Raw genomic sequence first — 20,127 nt, forward strand, 5'->3', positions numbered from 1 at the left:
TGGCATAAGTCGTCAAAACAACAAGTTAGTCATTAACTGGAATGACGTTAAACAAGCCTAATTTACCCAGAAGGGGCAGCTGTTTAGGCCCAATCCCATTTCTCTGTCTTACCCCTTACCCCTTAGTTTTGCACATGAGAGTGAGAGTAAGGGCTATCCCAATTGGGCTTAAGTGGTAAGACAGAGAAATGGGATTGGGCCTCAATATATATAAAGAGTTTCGTTGCAAAATGAGATAATTTTTCAGAAATCACGTTTTTTTTTTTTGGTTGTGCATTCCAATTAATATCAATTCAACTGCAGTTGGTTTGTTTTGATTTAAACCTTCATAACTTAGAAAATACAGCTAGGCAGCACCATAAAACAAAATAATAACATGATAACATAATAATAAACATGTTTTGAAAAAAATGTTAAAAACGGATTTAACTCGTTTTGCAACAAAACTCTTCATATGTATATTTACATTTGAACAGGGCTGGGCTATCGCTTTCAGACATTTTTTAATAAAACAACGCCTCCAACGTTACTTCTTCTTCTTCCTTGGATAACTCCTCTCCTGGGGGCTCACGGGATAGTAAAGTGACCATTGAATGAATGCTGCTTCCCAAATGGTGCACTTCATGTGACTTGTGGTCATGTGGACACACAATGGCCGTTGTGTGCCTGTTAATTCTAGGTTTTAAATGAATGCTCATGGGCATTCCCTTTTTCGGTCGAAATGCGCCCTTGGTGCACACTTTTCCTGTGAACCCGCATCTGTGCGGCCTTCACAACAGACTTCTGTCAGACAGTCAAAGCAGCGTTATGTGATGAAACTGCGGACCTGTAGAAAGACCGGTGCCATTTGGGACAAGACCGAACCCTTCAGGATTTTGCCGAAAGTAGTAGGTCGTCCGGGTACTTTGTGCCTACTGTTATTCGAATACTACTGTATGAATTTGAACTTACTACTCGCTTCTCATACTGCTTTTAGCCTACTTTATAGTATGGAAGTAGACGGTTTCAGACAGAGCGTAAAGGGGATCGCAGACCGGACGCGATAGGACAGCTCGGAGGACAGTATCGTACACCGTAAGTGTACATTAAATAGCGCGAGCTTAGTCAGATAGCGTCTACTTCAAAATGCAAAATATACGTTAGCAGCCAATGTTCATCGTTAATGATTTGGGACAAATATGATTTTAATTAATGTTAAACCATGTGAGTGGCGTGACAGGGATTTGAGCAACTTCCGGAGTCATAGCTGGGCCACCTGTCGGCGCCGGTGTGCGTATACTCAAAGAAAACAATGTGTTCTATTTTTTTAGAACGGCGCTGCGCTGAGTTGCGTGTCCAGTGTGCGACCCCCTTAAGTTTCACATATTTAGTTTACGTTGCTAAGGATGGTTGCTAAGGGTGCTGCCCAGTGATACACTGTATCATTGGGTGCAGCGGTCATTGCTGTGTTTTATTGTAAATAAAAGACAGCTGTTGACCAATCAGAATCAAAGACTGGTACTTACCGTTTTATTATAAAATATTAAGGATGCTATACTTTTTCTAAAACTAATGTTAACAAAATGAAATATTATTGTATTTATTAACACTTATATAAATATCACACATTTCGTTTTTACTATCCCATACAAAATCCTGTTCGTATTATCAGGGTTGTAGTGACCAATATCTTGTTTGTGTAGATCTTTCTTGGAGCAGCAGCTCAATAATGTATTGCAGAGAAATAAGATGATTTATAGTATTCCACTAAGGAGGTTTGTGGATTTGGTGTTTGGCCTGATGCATTCTGCTCTGAACAGAGAGTTGTTTGGCATGTTAAAGAGTTTTTTAAGGCTGTTTTAACACAATGAATGTTTAAAACTATCAATATGGGATAGTTCAACCAAAAACTAAAAATCTGTTATCATTTATTAACCCTTTATTAATAAAATCTGTTTTTCCTACTATAAAAGTAAATGGGCGTGTCAACTGTGTACTTACCATCATTTATCAAAATATCTTATTGTGCGTTTATCAATAGAAACTCATACAGGTTTAAAACAACATGAGGGTGAGTAAATGATGACAGGGTAATTTTTAATCATTTTTGAACTATCCCTTTATTTTTTCAAATGCAGCTGATTTATCCTGCAATGCGACTTACTAAACAGCTACGCCACTGTAGCACATGGTATTTCATCACAAGCTCCAGCATCTTATTCATGAAAAGATTCGAAAAACATTTGCTCAGCTGTAATATGTGCTGCAGTAGCACTGCGTCATAACTGCATTAATTCAAATGTATTCTCATTCTTTTATTCAAAAGTTTCAGGGTTTTTTTTTTACTTGTATTTTTCAAAAAGCCACCATTTTTTTCATACATGGAGTTGTGTGCACCTCGGCAGTTTAAATTGGCACAGGTGACTTTAGCAATGAAGGAGTGATAACGTAAAGCCCCAAAACGAGTGGCAGGTCACTGCATTGTTGCATTCTTGACAACACAAACACTTTGACCCGTGTGTGTGTGTGTGTTTGTGTGTGTGTGCGTGTGGGTGTGTGTGTGCGTGTGTGTGTGTGTGTGTGTGTGTGTGTGTGTGTGTGTGTGTGTGTGTGTGTGTGTGTGTGTGTGTTTGCTTGCTGACCAAGCAAACTGCAAGCTAGTGACCATGGGCCAGTGCATGTCATCTTTTATTCCTGGCCTGGTGTAAATTGATCACTCTGAGTCTACAGCATAACGGATCTTGGCTTTGTGATACTACAGCAGCTCTCTTCCCCCTGTCCGATTTCCATCATTGCTGTCTACAGTATCTATCTGCCTATCTGTCTGTCTGTATACAGAGAGGTACATACAGTACAGTACATGGTGACGTGTAATGTTTACAGTAGGACTGAATACAGCTGCAGGAAGAAAGTCAATACGACTCATAACTAATAAGAGGCAGGATGTTTTCTGATTGGCTGATGTCCATGTGGATGGCCAGTGGTGTCGAGTTTCTATGTATATCGTGCTATGCATGCTATATCTGAATGGTCTGTTTGCTTTTCCATGACCCTGTGGAGCTCTTTCTGACAGAGGCTTGACTGTGCGACACAGGCAGATTTTTAACGACCAGCATTAATGCTTCACCTGCATGTAACTGACACTGACAGTAACTGATCAATACATCCGCACGTACCATAGAGAGATATCAGCAGCAGCATTTCTCATAATAAAACACATCAACAAGGAAAATGTTTAGCCCTAGCTCTTTCTTATTAAATTATTTGTAATATTGTGTTTCCATATTTGAACAAATATAAAAACATTTTTAGCTTTTAAAGTGTTTGAGTTTAAAATAGTTAGAAAATATGCAAACCCAGATATAAATAAATAGAGAGGTTAGTAATACAGAAATTGTATTTTTACACATCGAGGTTTTTGAGGGAAACCTTTAGAGAAAGCGCATCTTGACATCCTGCTGACACCACTGCAGCATCTTTAAAATGAATTGCTTGTTAATGTCAGCGATAAAATGTAACACACAATGAACTCCATATATAGATTGTATAATGCATGTGTTTTGATATTCATATAGGCAGGGCTGGATTATCCATAGACATGATTGGGCTAGTGCCTTGTCTAGTCCAGACTGTGACCAAGTTTTTGAGATGGTCCTGCTCACTGCAGAACATGACATCCAGGGGGCGAGGTTGGATCTAGATCCAACTCATCCCACTTTATATACTTTGCTCCGCCAAATGAACCAGTATATTTACATTAGTTTCAACCTGTGATCGCCAACGTTTGCTCTTATCAATTTAAGTGTACGTTTGTAATAATATTGTCGAGAAAGATTCATAGTTTAGTAAGTAATGATCATAGTTAGGTGTAAGGGGAGGTAAGGGACACGTTCTCGAGAGGGTAATATCACTGAAGGGATTTATTTGTGACACGGTTGGCTGTCCATTATCCCACTTATTACACGACTATTCCAATATGAGTAAATATAAAAATAAAATTTTATTTGATATTTTTTATTAGCACATTTGTAAGAAAAGTTAACCTTCTGCGAGGGAAATCTGTTAATGGCTGTAAGTAAAGACGCGTTAAAACAAGTTATAAACATTCAAGTCCATACAAGATAAACATTAAATTTATTAATTTCTAAATAACATGCCATATATGTTAAAGGAACATTATGTAAGAAATGTATATCAATAAATCATAAAATGGCCCTGATATGTCACTAGACACTAAGAAATCATTTTCATTTCAAATACTTATATCACTGACAACAGTGGTCTGGCCAGGATATTGTCATTTAAAAAGTGGAGTTGCAGCCCTCAACTGATGTTTATGTTGTCATGTTGTGTATTGGCCACCAGTTGTGTGATTGCAGTACCAGTTTTAGCCACAAGTTTTGTGATTGCAATACCAGTTTTGGCCACAATCCTACATACTGTTCCTTTAACACCTATGCATATTAATTACTGTATACATTCATATGAATTAAACTGCGCGTGGTAAGATTACTTGTAGTAGCCTACCCGAAATGTTTTACTCCAAAACATTATAGCAAAAAACCTTACATTTCACCCTAATGGCATTACTTGTATTGTAGTCACACTCATAAGTAAAGTTTGTTGTTCCGTCAAAAGAATAACTTAATTTAGTTACGACTCAATGGGGAAATGGTAACGCAACAACAAGTGTATGACGTGTCTTGTGGTAAAATTGCCGACCAATCAAAATGCAGTTGGAAGAGATCTCTGGATCTAGCCCCGCCCCCTGGATCTGAATCCAACTCCACCCCCTGGATCTGTATCCAACCCCGCCCCCTGGATGCTGTGTTCTGCAGTGGGGCGCTACTAAAGTTTTTGAGACAGTGCGACCATTTTTACAATTACTCGCGCATGTGCAAATTTGGAATTTCTTCTAGTTGTTATTTCATGTTTAAAGACTTTTATGAGATAGTAAGAGCATAGTAGAGTAGATTGCGTTTTGCGGGGGGTGGCGGCATATGTGACATGTGCGACCTGGGTTTTACCACTTATTTGCACAACGCATCAATTGTTTTATGTCACCATGCTCAGAGATGGGACCAAGTCACAGATGTGCAAGTCTCAAGTAAGTCTCAAGTCTGAACCTTCAAGTCTCAAGTAAGTCCCAAGTATTTTTTTTCTTGGGCAAGTCAAGTCGAGTCACAGGCTATGTCAAGTCAAGTCAAGTCCTGTAGTAGGTCAAGTCAAGTCCAAGTCAAGTCACCTTATTATTGTAATTTTACCTGCAGAATCTGATCTTAAAGTGAAAAGACAAGATATACAGTAAGTAACTATCAGTAAATTACAATCATTTGGATTTGCATTGTAAATACTCATGTTCAGTAAAATACATCATGTAATAAAAAAAAATTTAATCTCTTCCATTCGTGCGCCTACATTTGAAATAACGAACTTGAGCACACAAAAGACACGATATGTGAACCGGCCCTAACATTGTAGAATCCAGTCATTTTTCTGTGTGTGTGTGTGTGTGTGTTCAGGTGGCAAACTTAGAAAAAGTAGCCAAGTCTCGTACCGCTTAGATCAAGGGAAGAAGTATTAAAAAAAAAATCAAAATTATTTTGCCCACATTTGTCCCCAACACGGTATGACGAGGGTTAATGGCTACTTTAGCTATCATTACATTAGCTAACTACCAAGTCAATTAACCAGATATTAACAAATAGACAAGTACTTACTGGGCAGAATGGCTCTTCAAATGACGGACGAAATCTGGCTACCCGTGATTTTAATGTTGGATGTCTTGCAATGCACTGTTCGACTTTTGCCATCTTGTTGAAGCCGAAAGCGATGACACTCGGTACCCCTCCGGCTGATATGTTGATATCTGATCTAAGTGGGCGTGGTGTGCGTAAGGTACGAGAGGGCATTACTGATGATAGTGTCGTGATTCAGTCATGACAACGCCATTCTCAGCCTGCGCTCCAGCTGGGTCAACTTTATTTTTTTAAATAATTTATGTATTTTATATTTAAACTGAAAACATGATGTGATTAACACTCAAGTCAATAAAGTCAACGTGTCTCAAGTCAAGTCAAGTCCCGAGTCTTTAACTTCCAAGTTTGAGTCAAGTCTCAAGTATTTTATTTTTTGTCAAGTCAAGTCACAAGTCACAAAATAGCGACTCGAGTCCAAGTCACCAAGTCACAAGTCCCCATGTCTGCCATGCGTTCAGTTAAAGTGCACCTATTTCATTGCTAGAAAACAATTTTATTTTATATTGTAATCAGTGTTGGGGGTAACGAGTTACAAAGTAACGGATTACAGTAACTATATTACTTTTTTGGGTAACGAAGTAAAGTAACGCATTACACTAATAATATTAGTAACTACACTACTTTACTAGACTATAGGAACGTGCTTTCCTGCGTTACCCAGGCAGTGTTGGTGGTGGGTGCATGCGTGTGCCTGTACGTGTGCCGTTACCATAGAGATTGATTTGACGTAGCTGCTGGTGCAAAGGGGAGCGGGAAATGAAGATGGAGGGTTTCGGCCACTGGGGCGATATACACATTACTTTCAGCTTATTGCTCGAAAGGACAAAAATATTTGTGTGAAATGCACACTATGCCTTTCAACTGCTGCCAACGCGATGAGCAACCTGTCTGAGCATTTGTAAGCCCAGCATGGCAATACAACACTTGTGGCGAAAGATCCTGCGGTAAATTAAGAAAAAGGAAAGTAAAGTAATAAGTAGTGAAGTTACTTTTCAAATGCAGTAACTAGTAAGGTAATCTCATTACAATTTAAAGAAGTAACTAGTACCTAATTACATTTTTTGAGTAACTACCCCAACACTGATTGTAATATAATATAATATAATATATTTATTATATTTTGGTAAAATACAATATGTTTGCATGGTTTATGGTTAAAAAAACACATTATTTTCCACATACCGTATTTTTGTAGCTCCACATTTCCCTGCCTTCCTTTAACGCTGAGATTTTTTACAAAATTCATTAATCTGAAAAGTGCTGTGTCCCTGATTGGCCAGCTTACCACTACTTTGTGATTGGCCTGAATACATCTGTAGTCAGCTGGAAATGTGACACTCCTTAACATGTTTGAAAGATATGCTCACAGTGCAATGCTGACAGGAGGTAACTTACAGGCTGTAAGTCAAAGCGGGAAGAATTATGATAATGACCATGTTCATGTCAACAGGCCCAGTAATTAAACTGTTGCCTACAATCCAAGTGTTTGTTGTAGTCCAAAAAAAGAGATTTACGTTGGAGACGGTAACTCACATCATCATTTACTTTGGGGTTTGTACCTTTTGCATATCGTTTACATGTACTAAAACACACACACCAAAGGAAATGTGAAATTGTGAATCGGACCATAGTTGCTCTTTAATCCATCGATGGGTCTACGCAACCCTGCAAGAAGTCGAACGCATCTTAACACATCTCACTCAGAACCGCAAAAATGCACGGGGTCATTAGACATTGCAGAGATAAGAGATAGAGGGGGGGGGGGGGGGGGTTGGGGTGACCTAATGAATACAAAAAACACTATAGATGAGAATAATATCTTAGACATCAGGTGGCCTGACCAGGAAAACTGGATAGAAGACGAGAAACGGATAAAAAGATAGAAGCATGTATAGCCATGACACTCATCTCATTATATGCTAATTGCATAACACTGAATCTATTTTTGTATATATAGTTTAATAATATCATGCATTACCCAAATATCTCACAATATTTGTGGAGTGTCATGTACACTTATGTGCATCATGCGTCTTTTCAAAATACGTGTCTACTGTTGCATTTTTTATAGTGTACAGTACACTCACCTAAAGGATTATTAGGAACACTATACTAATACTGTGTTTGACCCCCTTTCGCCTTCATAACTGCCTTAATTCTACGTGGCATTTATTCATCAAGGTGCTGAAAGCATTCTTTATAAATGTTGGCCCATATTGATAGGATAGCATCTTGCAGTTGATGGAGATTTGTGGGATGCACATCCAAGGCACGAAGCTCCCGTTCCACCACATCCCAAAGATGCTCTATTGGGTTGAGATCTGGTGACTGTGGGGGCCATTTTAATACAGTGAACTCATTGTCATGTTCAAGAAACCAATTTGAAATGATTCGATCTTTGTGACATGGTGCGTTATCCTGCTGAAAGTAGCCATCAGAGGATGGGTACATGATGCTTATAAAGGGATTGACATGGTCAGAAACAATGCTCAGGTAGGCCGTGGCATTTAAACGATGCCCAATTGGCACTAAAAGGCCTAAAGTGTGCCAAGAAAACATCCCTCACACCATTACACCACCACCACCAGCCTGCACAGTGGTAACAAGGCATGATGGATCCATGTTCTCATTCTGTTTATACCAAATTCTGACTCTCCCATCTTAATGTCTCAACAGAAATCGAGACTCATCAGACCAGGCAACATTTTTCCAGTCTTCAACTGTCCAATTTTGGTGAGCTTGTGCAAATTGTAGCCTCTTTTTCCTATTTGTAGTGGAAATTAGTGGTACCCGGTGGTCTTCTTAATTAGTGGTTATTTCAGTCAAAGTTGCTCTTCTATCAGCTTGAATCAGTCGGCCCATTCTCCTCTGACCTCTAGCATCAACAAGGCATTTTCGCCCACAGGACTGCCGCATACTGGATGCTTTTCCCTTTTTACACCATTCTTTGTTAACCATAGAAATGGTTGTGCGTGAAAATCCCAGTAACTGAGCAGATTGTGAAATACTCAGACCGGCCCGTCTGGCACCAACAACCATGCCAAGCTCAAAGTTGCTTAATTCACCTTTCTTTCCCATTCTGACATTCAGTTTGGAGTTCAGGAGATTGTCTTGACCAGGACCACACCCCTAAATGCATTGAAGCAACTGCCATGTGATTGGTTGATTAGATAATTGCATTAATGAGAAATTGAATAGGTGTTCCTAATAATCCTTTAGGTGAGTATACTGCTGCTGATATGTTGTAGGTTGCCTTATGTTGTAAATTGAGTCTTTTTGGTATAAGGCTAGAATTAGTCAAGTGGGTTCACAACTTCCAATTCTGAAAGTTTGATCAATTGTACATAAGGGAAAGGTGGAGAGTTAAGTCTATTTATTATCAAAGTATTGTCAGCAATACAGTAATTTAGGGGGGAAATGTGAATAATTGCATTGCAGGCTGATTTAAGATGTGCTCCTAAATTTTCTACTTGCGCTCCTAAAATTTTCATTGAGGGGCTACAGTGCTCCATGTAAAAAAGTAAGCCTGAGGCCCTGTAATAACTACCTTTACATTTTTGAGGCACTTGAAATGTGGGCACCCTAGGGCACTGCATTGTGTTAATCTGGGCCTGGATGTAGGCTATGCAAAGAGCTTTTTAGTCCTCTAAAATCCAGAAAAATGCCTTGAACACTTTATTTTGAGAATGATGCACTGTCAGAATAAATGTCAAAAAATGGTCACTTGTTGCCAGTAGCAGTAGTAGTACCCATTTTTCTAAGAGGGGTTTGGTAATTGCAAATGTTAGGTAGAAACAACTTAAGAGATGCTGTAACATTGGGGAGCACTGGGCAGGATAGAATAGTGTTTAATAAACAAAGGAGCCATGCTCACACTCAAGAAAGGATGTGTTCATTTTTTACACATTGTTTTATGTTATTCTATTTAACATATTTTGTGTTGATATTTTTGTTCTAATAAATAAAAGGGACAACACAAGATGTGTTAAAACAACATTAAATGTGTTACATAAAACGTGTTGTTTTAAAACATTCGTTTTAAGAGTGCAGCTTCAGTGCATTTGTGAACGATAGCAACTGCATGGCAAAGTCTGGTGACAAGTGTACTGAAGCGCTAAAGCGTTTGCCATTTGAAGCCGATCATTGTCAGAGAAGTGCAGTAGAGGATCAGTGCTTAAAAACACAAAATGCTTTACCAATTCATTTATTTCACAGAACCTGCCTTTTATTTGTCCCAGTGGCGAGGCTAACTAGGGGCCATGGTTGCACTCAGTTGCCCACCCAGTCAGAAGAGACACAAAATAAAAGCAAAATAAATCACGCATAAATTACAATAATCTTTTTAATTCCCATCATTTACAAACAAATAACTATAGAAAGTTTATCATTTGCGTGTGTTTCTAATCCTTACAAATGTTAACATTCAAGCCATTTTAAACTATTTGAGTGCAAAAGATGTTAAAGTAAGCGGTTTTCTGTGCCCAGAGACGCACACACATACTTAAATGGACACACACTCATAAGCGCACGCATGAAGACGTGCGTTTTAAAAAGCATGCAAACACAGAATCTCTCTGCGTTTGACTGGACACATACACACAAAATTATCTCGAAATACCACAGTCTTGGCAACTTTTCTCATAATAATAATCGGTTATGTTTTAAAGTAAACGCAAACATTTCAGAAAGAAATCAGATGTGTGTCAGTATGGATTCGTGCTTATCCGGTCTTAAAGTGGCAGTACCCTCAAGAAATGTTTGTGTCATTATGTTAATCAAACAACAGAAGAAAAAAGAAAAATCACTTCTATAGCTTTAAAAGATAAATTAAATTTAATTTATAGAAAGAAGACGTTGTTAATATTCATTTGATTGTATTTCTGTACCTAAATACTACTGTTTTACTTTATTTGTAACAATGATCTTTTCTTTTCCATATGCTTAAAATTTCTTGATTTGTTCTTATTTTATTTTGCTTATTTCCATTTTTTGCTGCTCCAAAAATCATATCAAATTATATCAAACATATATCAAAATCCACACAGAAATGGTGGCAGAATTGTTTTTGCAGTGGCGCTTAATCTCCAGATTTAACTTGAAAGTAACATGATGCATTTTAATACAAAATATTTTTTACGTTCAGGTAAAGAAAGTAACTCATAAATCTTGTGAGTCAATTTTGTGAGAATTTTAATATTTGGTGAACTATTTCTTTAAAAAAGTGGTGCCAATATTTGTGAAAGACAGAAATTGTTAGTCCAGAAAATATTAATATTGTCCAAAAATATATGTCAAAACAATGCAGTGTATAAGCCCAAAATAAAATAAAATGTTGTTGACTTATGTTATTATTATTATTTTTTTTTTAATGAAGGGTGCCAATTATTTTTGCATTGCCTGGATTTATTACATATATGATTTTTTTCATATTCATATACATTTATACACTTTTGGTTAAACAATTTTAAGATCATTGTTAACATTTCAGTGTTTCAAAACTTTTGGCTGGTAGTGTATGCATGTTCCATATTTTAAATCTGTAAAATCTATACATGAACCATCATTTCCATAATATTTGTATTTTCATGAATCAGATTTCTGTATGTGACAAGCTGAATAACATGCAGCTAAGACAAATAAATAAAAAGATGAGATATTTTAAGGCACTGTTCACTTTACCGGCACTGTGATCGTGTTTTATTAGCTAGTATATAAAAAGAGACGAGTCAATCAATATGCGCAGTAATGTTGCAACACTGATGTCTCTGTTTCAGGAGAAGAAGGTTCAGAGTCACACGCAGAGACTCCAGTCAGTGAAACTAGTGGTGACGGTACAGCATATCAAACCTGCGCCAACACAGTCCTGAAGGTGCTGGGTGGCCTCCTGGTGGTTCTGTGTGTCTCCTCATCCTGGGTGGGCACAACACAAGTAGTCCAGCTCACGTTCAAGTCATTTTCCTGTCCCTTTTTCATTACCTGGTTCAGCACCAACTGGAACATTCTCTCATTTCCCCTCTACTACTCTGGGCATGTGGCCACCAACAGGGAGAAGCAGACACCCATTCAGAAATTCAGGTAAAGTCTGAACAAAAAACACTTTAAAAGCTATTCATAAGCAATGTGATTGTAAGTTTGTAAGTAGTAAGTACAAATTTGTTCCTATAAGTGTAAAAGATACTTTGGTTATGAGAACCAATGGAATTATTATTATTACATGATGAAAACATTGTTTGAATCTTTATGTTTCTTGCCGGGGCAAAAATGTTGATAGCTTTCAGATCAGATCACCTCTTGCAATTTGAACCCAAGCCCAAATAAAAAAACTGTAAAAAAAAAAATTCAATTTTCGTTGACTTTATGTAAAATAATGGAATGTTTTTCATAAGAGCCCCTGGGTCAATGTGTTAGCATGACAGAAGCTTGATGCTGTCATGTTAAAACAGGCGACATACGGCATTTTTTCGTTTACCAAGTGCCTCTTGCGTAAATTATTTGATTTTGATGGCTTACATTTCTTCCCCACCACAGAAAACCACCACAGGTTTATCAATGCCATCAAAAGTATTATTGTGTTTTTGTTTGTTTGTTGATCATGAAGTTCAAAGTAGATGAGGAAAACTAGGATTCCATTTGTATTCAACGCGCCACCATTGTTTTTTACAATGCGTGGAATGGTGTGCTCTGATTCGTTAAGCGGATAGGAGAAGGAGGACTGGCGTTTGTACCGTTTTGGGAAAAAAGGGAGAACAGATGACAGAATAACATGGCGGATATTGAATTTAGCATAAAATTAGGATTCACTTTTTAATACTGACCTGATATACTGATTTTGGTGGTAACTATTTTTTTTAAATGGCGTTTATCACGTTTTGGAACCAAACTCTTCAAATAATTTTTTCAACTTGTTTTTATAAGTTATGTTAACTTATTACAAGTCACAACTTGAAACAGTAGGTTGAATTGACTTGCATAACCACGTTTTAACTTTATGCTGCATTGTGTTTTACAATGTACTTAGCTACTGTGCTGCAAAGTCAACAGAAGCACACTATATTTTTCTCTTATTTGCTCATGCAGGGAATGTAGTCGTTTGTTTGGGGAGGAAGGAATGTCTCTGAAGGTCCTTCTGAAGAGAACAGCACCTTTCTCCATCTTATGGACGCTGACTAACTACCTGTACCTCCTGGCGCTAAGGAAACTGACCGCCACGGACGTCTCAGCACTCTACTGTTGCCACAAAGCCTTTGTCTTCCTGCTGTCATGGATCGTCCTCAAAGATCGTTTCATGGGTGTGCGGGTAAGTATTTTCAACTATAACATATTCTTTAGAATACTTGATTCTGATTGGTCATTTTGGTTCCATTCATTTTGCATAATGACTGATACAGCTATTCTTTCACAGCACACAATCTCTTTTACTCACATATTCGATTTAATTATTTCATAAATAGCCAGTTAATAACAAATTTTGGAACACCAAGTCAGATTTTATTTTGCGGCACACACATACTGAAAAGTGGATTCTGTTATGTTAGTTATTTATTTTCATGCTAATGTACTTTTAAGTTTTCATTTTTCTAGTAAGTTTGGTTTAAAGGGACACTCCACTTTTTTTGAAAATATACTCATTATCCAGCTCCCCTAGAGTTAAACATTAAATTTTTACAGTTTTTGAATCCATTCAGCCGATCTTTGGGTTTGGCGCCACCACTTTTAGCATAGCTTAGCATAATCCATTGAATCTGATTAGACCATTAGTATCACGCTAAAAAATAACCAAAAAGTTTTGATATTTTTCCTATTTAAAACTTGACTCTTCTGTAGTTATATTGTGTACTAAGACCGACAGAAAATTAAAAGTTGCGTTTTTTGGCTGATATGGCTAGGAACTATACTCTCATTCTGGCATAATAATCAAGGACTTTTCTGCCGTAACATGGCTGCAGGAGGCGCAATGATATTAGCAGTGCCCGAAAATAGTCCCCTGCCATTGAAAGTAAACAAGGGGGCTATTTTCGGCTGCTGCGTAATATCATTGCGCCTCCTGCAGCCATGTTACAGCAGCAAAGTCCTTGATTATTACGCCAGAATTAGAGTATAGTTCCTAGCCATATCTGGTTATTTTTTAGCTCGATGCTAATGGTCTAGTCAGATTCAGTGGATTGTGCTGAGCTATGCTGAAAGTTGTAGCGCCAGACCTGGAGATCAGCTGAATGGATTGCAAAACTGTAAAAATCAAATGTTTTAACTCTAGGGGAGCTGGAAAATGAGTATATTTTCAAAAATAGTGGGGTGTCCCTTTAAGTTAGGGTGGCCATTCGTGCCAGTTCCGCCGGACATGTTTTCGGGTTCGTTCTCCGGAAGTCGCGTTGCTCGACCGCATACGTCATCGAGGTTCTCACATTTCAGTTAAAATACATTAGAAAATTAAGATTTATTTCTTTTAAGACATACAATCATTGTAGTTTAATTCTTACCTTGAAATGTAACGGTTGCTTTTCTGAAATTAAACCCGAAATATTAAACCTTCATGACGTATGCGGTCGACCAACGCGACTTTCGGAGAACTAACCCGAAAACATGTTCAGGACGTGTCTGGCGGAACTGGCACGAATGGCCACCCTACTTTAAGTTGGTTATTACATGCTTTTAAAATAGGGTGTGACGATTTCATTTGTGTGTTTTTGATTGAGTTGAACGGGAAATGGGTGAGGCCTTGCAATCACTGCTGCTCAGACTCTGGCTTCAATTGATGTCATCAGTTCAAGATGTCAGCAGCCATTTTTTTTTTTTTTTTTGATATTTTGAGCCGCGTCATCCATCCAAATTGACTGTGCATTATTGCTTAAAGTGTGTTTTATAATGAATTACATAAACGATTCTGAAATTATTTGTGAATTTTGGATTTGAAACTGCAGCATGATGTGTATGAACAGGGAACACTGAGTTAATGTATTTTTACAAAAAAAGTCCCTGTGAGTCAGGGTGAATTTATTATGAAAAGGCTTTGCTTGGCAACAGCATTTATTGTGTTTAGTCACAGTTCCTGACTTTCATTGTGCTTGATGTCTTGGAATCTAGACTCATAATTTTTCCTCTTAGATTGTGGCTGCCATTATGGCCATCACGGGCATTGTCATGATGGCATATGCTGATGGTTTCCATGGGGATTCCTTTATGGGTGTGGCTTTCGCAGTTGGCTCCGCCTCCACCTCAGCACTCTACAAAGTTAGTACATTGAGCTTTTCTACATAAAACAGTATTTAAGTATTTAATGTTGATATGCATTTTTTGCAAAACCTCTTTGTGACACTCAGGTGCTGTTTAAGATGTTCCTTGGCAGTGCCAATTTGGGCGAGGCGGCGCACTTCTTTTCCACAATGGGTTTCTTCAACCTCATATTCATCTCCTGCGTTCCCCTCATTCTCTACTTCACCAAAGTGGAACACTGGGGTTCTCTCTCCTCTTTGCCGTGGGGTTACCTCTGCGGGGTAGCTGGCCTCTGGCTAGGTGTAGTATGACTTAATTTATGGAATATGAAGCAGTTGATGTTTTGCTAAGCTCAGTCTTAAAAAATGTTACTGACCAGTACAGGCATTTAAAGGGATAGTTCACCCAAAATTAAAGATTTTGTCATTTTTTACCCTGAAGTTGTTACAAACCAAATTTTCTTTGTTCTGCTGAACACAAAGGAAGATATTTTGAGCAATGTTTGTGATCAGTTTTTGTAGCACTGTTGACTTCCATAGTAATTTTTTCATACTATGAAACTCAATGGTGCTTCTGTTTTCTGCTTGATTATAAATATTAATTTATTCTTGTTTTGGAAAATTTGAAAGCTCAGTAGAAACCATTGTGGGCGGAGCTTAGCTTAGCAAAGTCCATTTCCTTCCAAAAATAAATTTGAAGACATAAAATAGTGCTGATGGATTACCACTTGATCACTGCTGGTTCGGATGTAATTGAGTACATTGTTGGTATATTAATGCATCAAATACAACACCTAAGCACACTTCCAAGAGTACTTTAAGTGCTTAGTAAGTAAGAGAAATGAGGTTAGAATCAATTTACACTCCGCAGTAGCATTTCTTAGATACCCAATATGCGCTGCGTCAGACAGTGTAAACCATGATAGTAAGAAATCCACTTGTATTTATCGTATATTTGAGCTAAAATGGAGTGCTGAGTCTCCAGGGTGTTTTAAGGACAGTGTGATATCCATTAACTTTTGCCAGTCATCCAAATCACGTGAACTTCTCTGTGTACATAAAGAGGATAGGATTACAGTGACTGCTACATTTGATTAACTATGTATGATGAAATTATAACATGAAATATTTCTGTTTTTTCTCTAACAATCTCTCTCTGTGTGTGTCTGTCTCTCTGTTATAGTGTTTAACATCCTGGTCAATGTAGGAGTGGTGCTCACATATCCTATACTCATATCAATCGGGACATTACTCAGTGTTCCAGGCAATGCAGGTGTGCTGTTAGCTATCACACACAGCCCTATACATAATAATTTTGACATATACTGAACCCCATATTATTAAAGTATTACCGGTAACTATATTGCAATATTCAGTAAATGAGAACAACGTTATAAATGAAAACATTACACTGCTTAAATGGAAATAATATATATTTTGTTTAGCTAAAAAGAAGACAATAACTGAAAACTTCACAATTTAAAGATTTGGGTTAAATGTACTTGACAGTCATGAAAATAATGTAACGATAAAAATCTTAACAGGCTTATATATAATATATTCACCTAAAGGATTATTAGGAACACCTGTTCAATTTCTCATTAATGCAATTACCTAATCAACCAATCACATGGCAGTTGCTTCAGTACATTTAGGGGTGTGCCAGACGGGCCGGTCTGAGTATTTCACAATCTGCTCAGTTACTGGGATTTTCATGCACAACCATTTCTAGGGTTTACAAAGAATAGTGTGAAAAGGGAAAAATATCCAGTATGCAGCAGTCCTGTGGGCGAAAATGCCTTGTTGATGCTAGAAGTCAGAGGAGAATGGGCCGACTGATTAAAGCTGATAGAAGAGCAACTTTGACTGAAATAACCACTCGTTACAACCGAGGTATGCAGCAAAGCTTTTTGTGAAGCCACAACATGCACAACCTTGAGGCGGATGGGCTACAACAGCAGAAGACCCCATCGGGGACCACGCATCTCCACTACAAAATGGAAAAAGAGGCTACAATTTGCACAAGCTCACCAAAATTGGACAGTTGAAGACTGGAAAAAAGTTGCCTGGTCTGATGAGTTTCGATTTCTGTTGAGACATCCAGATGGTAGAGTCAGAATTTGGCGAACATGGATCCATCATGCCTTGTTACCACTATGCAGGCTGGTGGTGGAATGGTGTAGGGATGTTTTCTTGGCACACTTTACGCCCCTTAGTGCCAATTGGGCATGGTTTAAATGCCACGGCCTACCTGAGCATTGTTTTTGACCATGTCCATCTCTTTATGACCACCATGTTCCCATCATCTGATGGCTACTTCCAGCAAGATAATGCACCATGTCTCAAAGCTCGAATCATTTCAAATTGGTTTCTTGAACATGACAATGAGTTCACTGTACTAAAATGGCCCCCACAGTCACCAGATCTCAACCCAGTAGAGCATCTTTTGGATGTGGTGGAACAGGAGCTTCGTGCCCTGGATATGCATCCCACAAATCTCCATCAACTGCAAGATGCTATCCTATCAATATGGACCAACATTTCTAAAGAATGCTTTCAGCACCTTGTTGAATCAATGCCACGTTTAATTAAGGCTGTTCTGAAGGTGAAAGGGGGTCAAACACAGTATTAGTATGGTGTTCCTAATTATTCTTTAGGTGAGTGTATAGTGGAGAGAAATACAATAAGTTAAATGCTGTGCATGCATACCAAAGAAAACACTGATTACCTGAATGGTGACTTTAAAACTGGTTTATATGTCCTATCAGTTGTTATTTTTGGACCAAAGATAAATCATTCAAATTTTTCATGCGCAAAGGTTTATGGGTATGATCTGAAAATCTTAAGTTAATTGCACTTGATTTTTTTTTAGGTTTATGGTTTATGTAAGTTAATAAGTTGAATGAACAAAGATATTTAAGTTATGTATCCAAAATGGAAAATTTAAGTCATAATTGCTTGACCTTTTGAGTACAAACCGCAATAGACTTTTCAGGGTAAAATAAGACTTTGTAAGATCAAAGTAAATCTCTTAGCCTACAAAACTCCTTGACAAACTATTATATTAGAGGCGAGTGTCCTCAAAGCAACCTGCTACCCTGTGACAGCGGGTAAGGTTTCCAGGACAACAGTAAATATCTTACTTAGAGGATGCTTAGCTTTAAACAATCTTCAAGGTCTGTGAGTTAATTCACATGTGGCTTTTTATGCCCATACAACAAATCATAGTATTCATTTGTGATTTATTGTGCCTATTTTTATTGATATACAAATGTTTGCACTGATTTATAACAGAGGTGAAAATGGTAAATTTTTAGTTATATTTAAATATAAATGGTAGCCGCTTCACGTTTTATAGTCAATAATACGGGACTCCAGCTATAAGCATGATTTGCTTTTTTGACATTGTAAGCATCACTCGTAAAAAGAGTCAAGAGTACAAACACATGAAAAAAACCACTCATCTAAAAATCTACTTTCCTTAAAATAAAAGCCATTTTAATACTGAATGTTTTTTATTAACAGTAATGAATCTTAAATGACTGAAATTAATTGGTTGCCTGGCCAAGAGGACCCTGCAAAACGCACCCACTCGTGGTGATTTAGACAGTGAGGATATGAGGTCACATTTGTGTTACATAAACTTAGTCTTGTGTAGTTAACCACAAGCAATTAATAGGAGTTTCTGTCAAAACACTGTACCTTTAAAAACAGTGAAGTCTGACTACCATGCATTTATTAATTATATTAAATAAGAACTTTTTCTGTATTTTTAATGTCTTGTGCGTATTTGTCTTTGTAAAATTTCACATGGATCAAACCCATTTTATCTCTATTTCCTTTCATGTCCCTCTTAACACATACATTTTTCATATTTTTATACAAATGCTCTATTATACATTTCTCTCTCTCTCTCTCTCTCTCTCTCTCTCTCTCTCTCTCTCTCTCTCTCTCTCTCTGTGAGTAGCCATTGATGTGCTGAAGCACGAGGTGATCTTCAGTGTTGTGCGTCTGGCTGCCACCTGCATCATTTGCCTGGGGTTCCTGTTGCTTCTGCTTCCGGAAGAGTGGGACTCCGTCATTCTGCGTTTTCTTGCCGCCCTGGCCGACAAGAAACCGGAGGAGCACGGCGAGGAGCTCACAGACTCCAGCATCCACACACGCAGCCGGAGCAGAGCCAACGGAGCTGTATCCATTCCTATGGCATGACCTTTTACCTCTTTATGACCTGGGAATGAGTAGCAGTCAGTGACCATTTACCATGAGGCAGCCTTTGGGCAAAAAGAATGATTGCATTTAAAGGACAAGTTCGGTATTTTGCACTTGGAGCCCTGTTTTCAGATTGTTTGTGGTGAGGTGGAACGGTTTTGACTGGAGTTCGACATGTGCGGCTGCCCCGAGAATTTTTGGGTGTTTGTGTTTCACCTCCCTCCTCTACAATGGGTCTAATGGTGCACAGGAACAATCCCTCCTAAAATGCATTAAACTTTCATTTACAAAGACGTGAAACTCACCGAGTAGTCAGGGGTGTTCACTGATGTGCTCGCACAAAAATCGCAGCAAAATACGCATTCCAACAGGTTTTATCGTAGTTTTTGTCAACTCCATTGACTTGCATTAGATGTGCTGTGAGGTACGGTATTACTCCACGCCGGGAACTTTGTTTCTATTTCCTGCAATTGGCAATGGCGGATTAGCGCCACCACCTGGGCTGCTGTGTCTATTATTCAAGCTCTCAGCAGAAGAATGTACGGGTGTGAGGCGTTTGGAAAAATAGGTCCACAAGTTAACAACGAATGCTAAAACACCTTTTGGAAAGCATATTTTGCAGCGATTTTTGTGTGAGCATATTAGTTTCACGTCTTTGTAAACGAAAGTTTAATGCATTTTAGAAAGGATTGTTCCAGTGCACCTTTAAACCCATTTTAGAGGTGGGAGGTGAAACACAAACACCCGAAAAATTCTCGGGGCAGCCGCATATGTCGAAATTTCAGTAAAAAACGTTCTATTTCATCATAAACAGTCTGAAAACAGGGCTTTAAGTGTAAAATACCGAACTTGTCCTTTAAAGTTTTTAAGGGAATATAAAGAAGATACTGAAGGTAGGGATGATATTCCTAAATAATAACCACAACATCAACCAGTCGAAGTTGAGAAAGTTAGCTGTTGCAAAGTGAGAA

At 38.1% G+C, this 20,127-nt stretch overlaps 1 protein-coding gene across 5 annotated transcripts in view; it reads left to right on the forward strand.

Moving 5' to 3' along the window:
• Positions 1-19,318, forward strand: part of LOC129417846 (solute carrier family 35 member F4) — a 46,575-nt gene extending 27,257 nt beyond the window's left edge. For 2 of the 5 annotated variants that reach the window (XM_055172698.2, XM_055172699.2), the window contains 6 exons: positions 11,513-11,813; positions 12,816-13,035; positions 14,841-14,966; positions 15,056-15,248; positions 16,131-16,220; positions 18,915-19,317. In XM_055172698.2, the coding sequence (XP_055028673.1) occupies positions 11,513-11,813; positions 12,816-13,035; positions 14,841-14,966; positions 15,056-15,248; positions 16,131-16,220; positions 18,915-19,156 (1,172 nt within the window). In that variant the 3' untranslated portion in view covers positions 19,157-19,317. Of the gene's footprint in view, positions 1-11,512; positions 11,814-12,815; positions 13,036-14,840; positions 14,967-15,055; positions 15,249-16,130; positions 16,221-18,914 lie in introns of all 5 variants that reach the window. The other 3 variants (XM_073869543.1, XM_073869544.1, XM_055172700.2) reach the window with 2 other exon arrangements.
• Positions 19,319-20,127: the final 809 nt, after the last annotated feature.

Source organism: Misgurnus anguillicaudatus, chromosome 7 (genome assembly GCF_027580225.2).
Source record: "Misgurnus anguillicaudatus chromosome 7, ASM2758022v2, whole genome shotgun sequence".
Taxonomy (NCBI): Eukaryota; Metazoa; Chordata; class Actinopteri; order Cypriniformes; family Cobitidae; genus Misgurnus; species Misgurnus anguillicaudatus.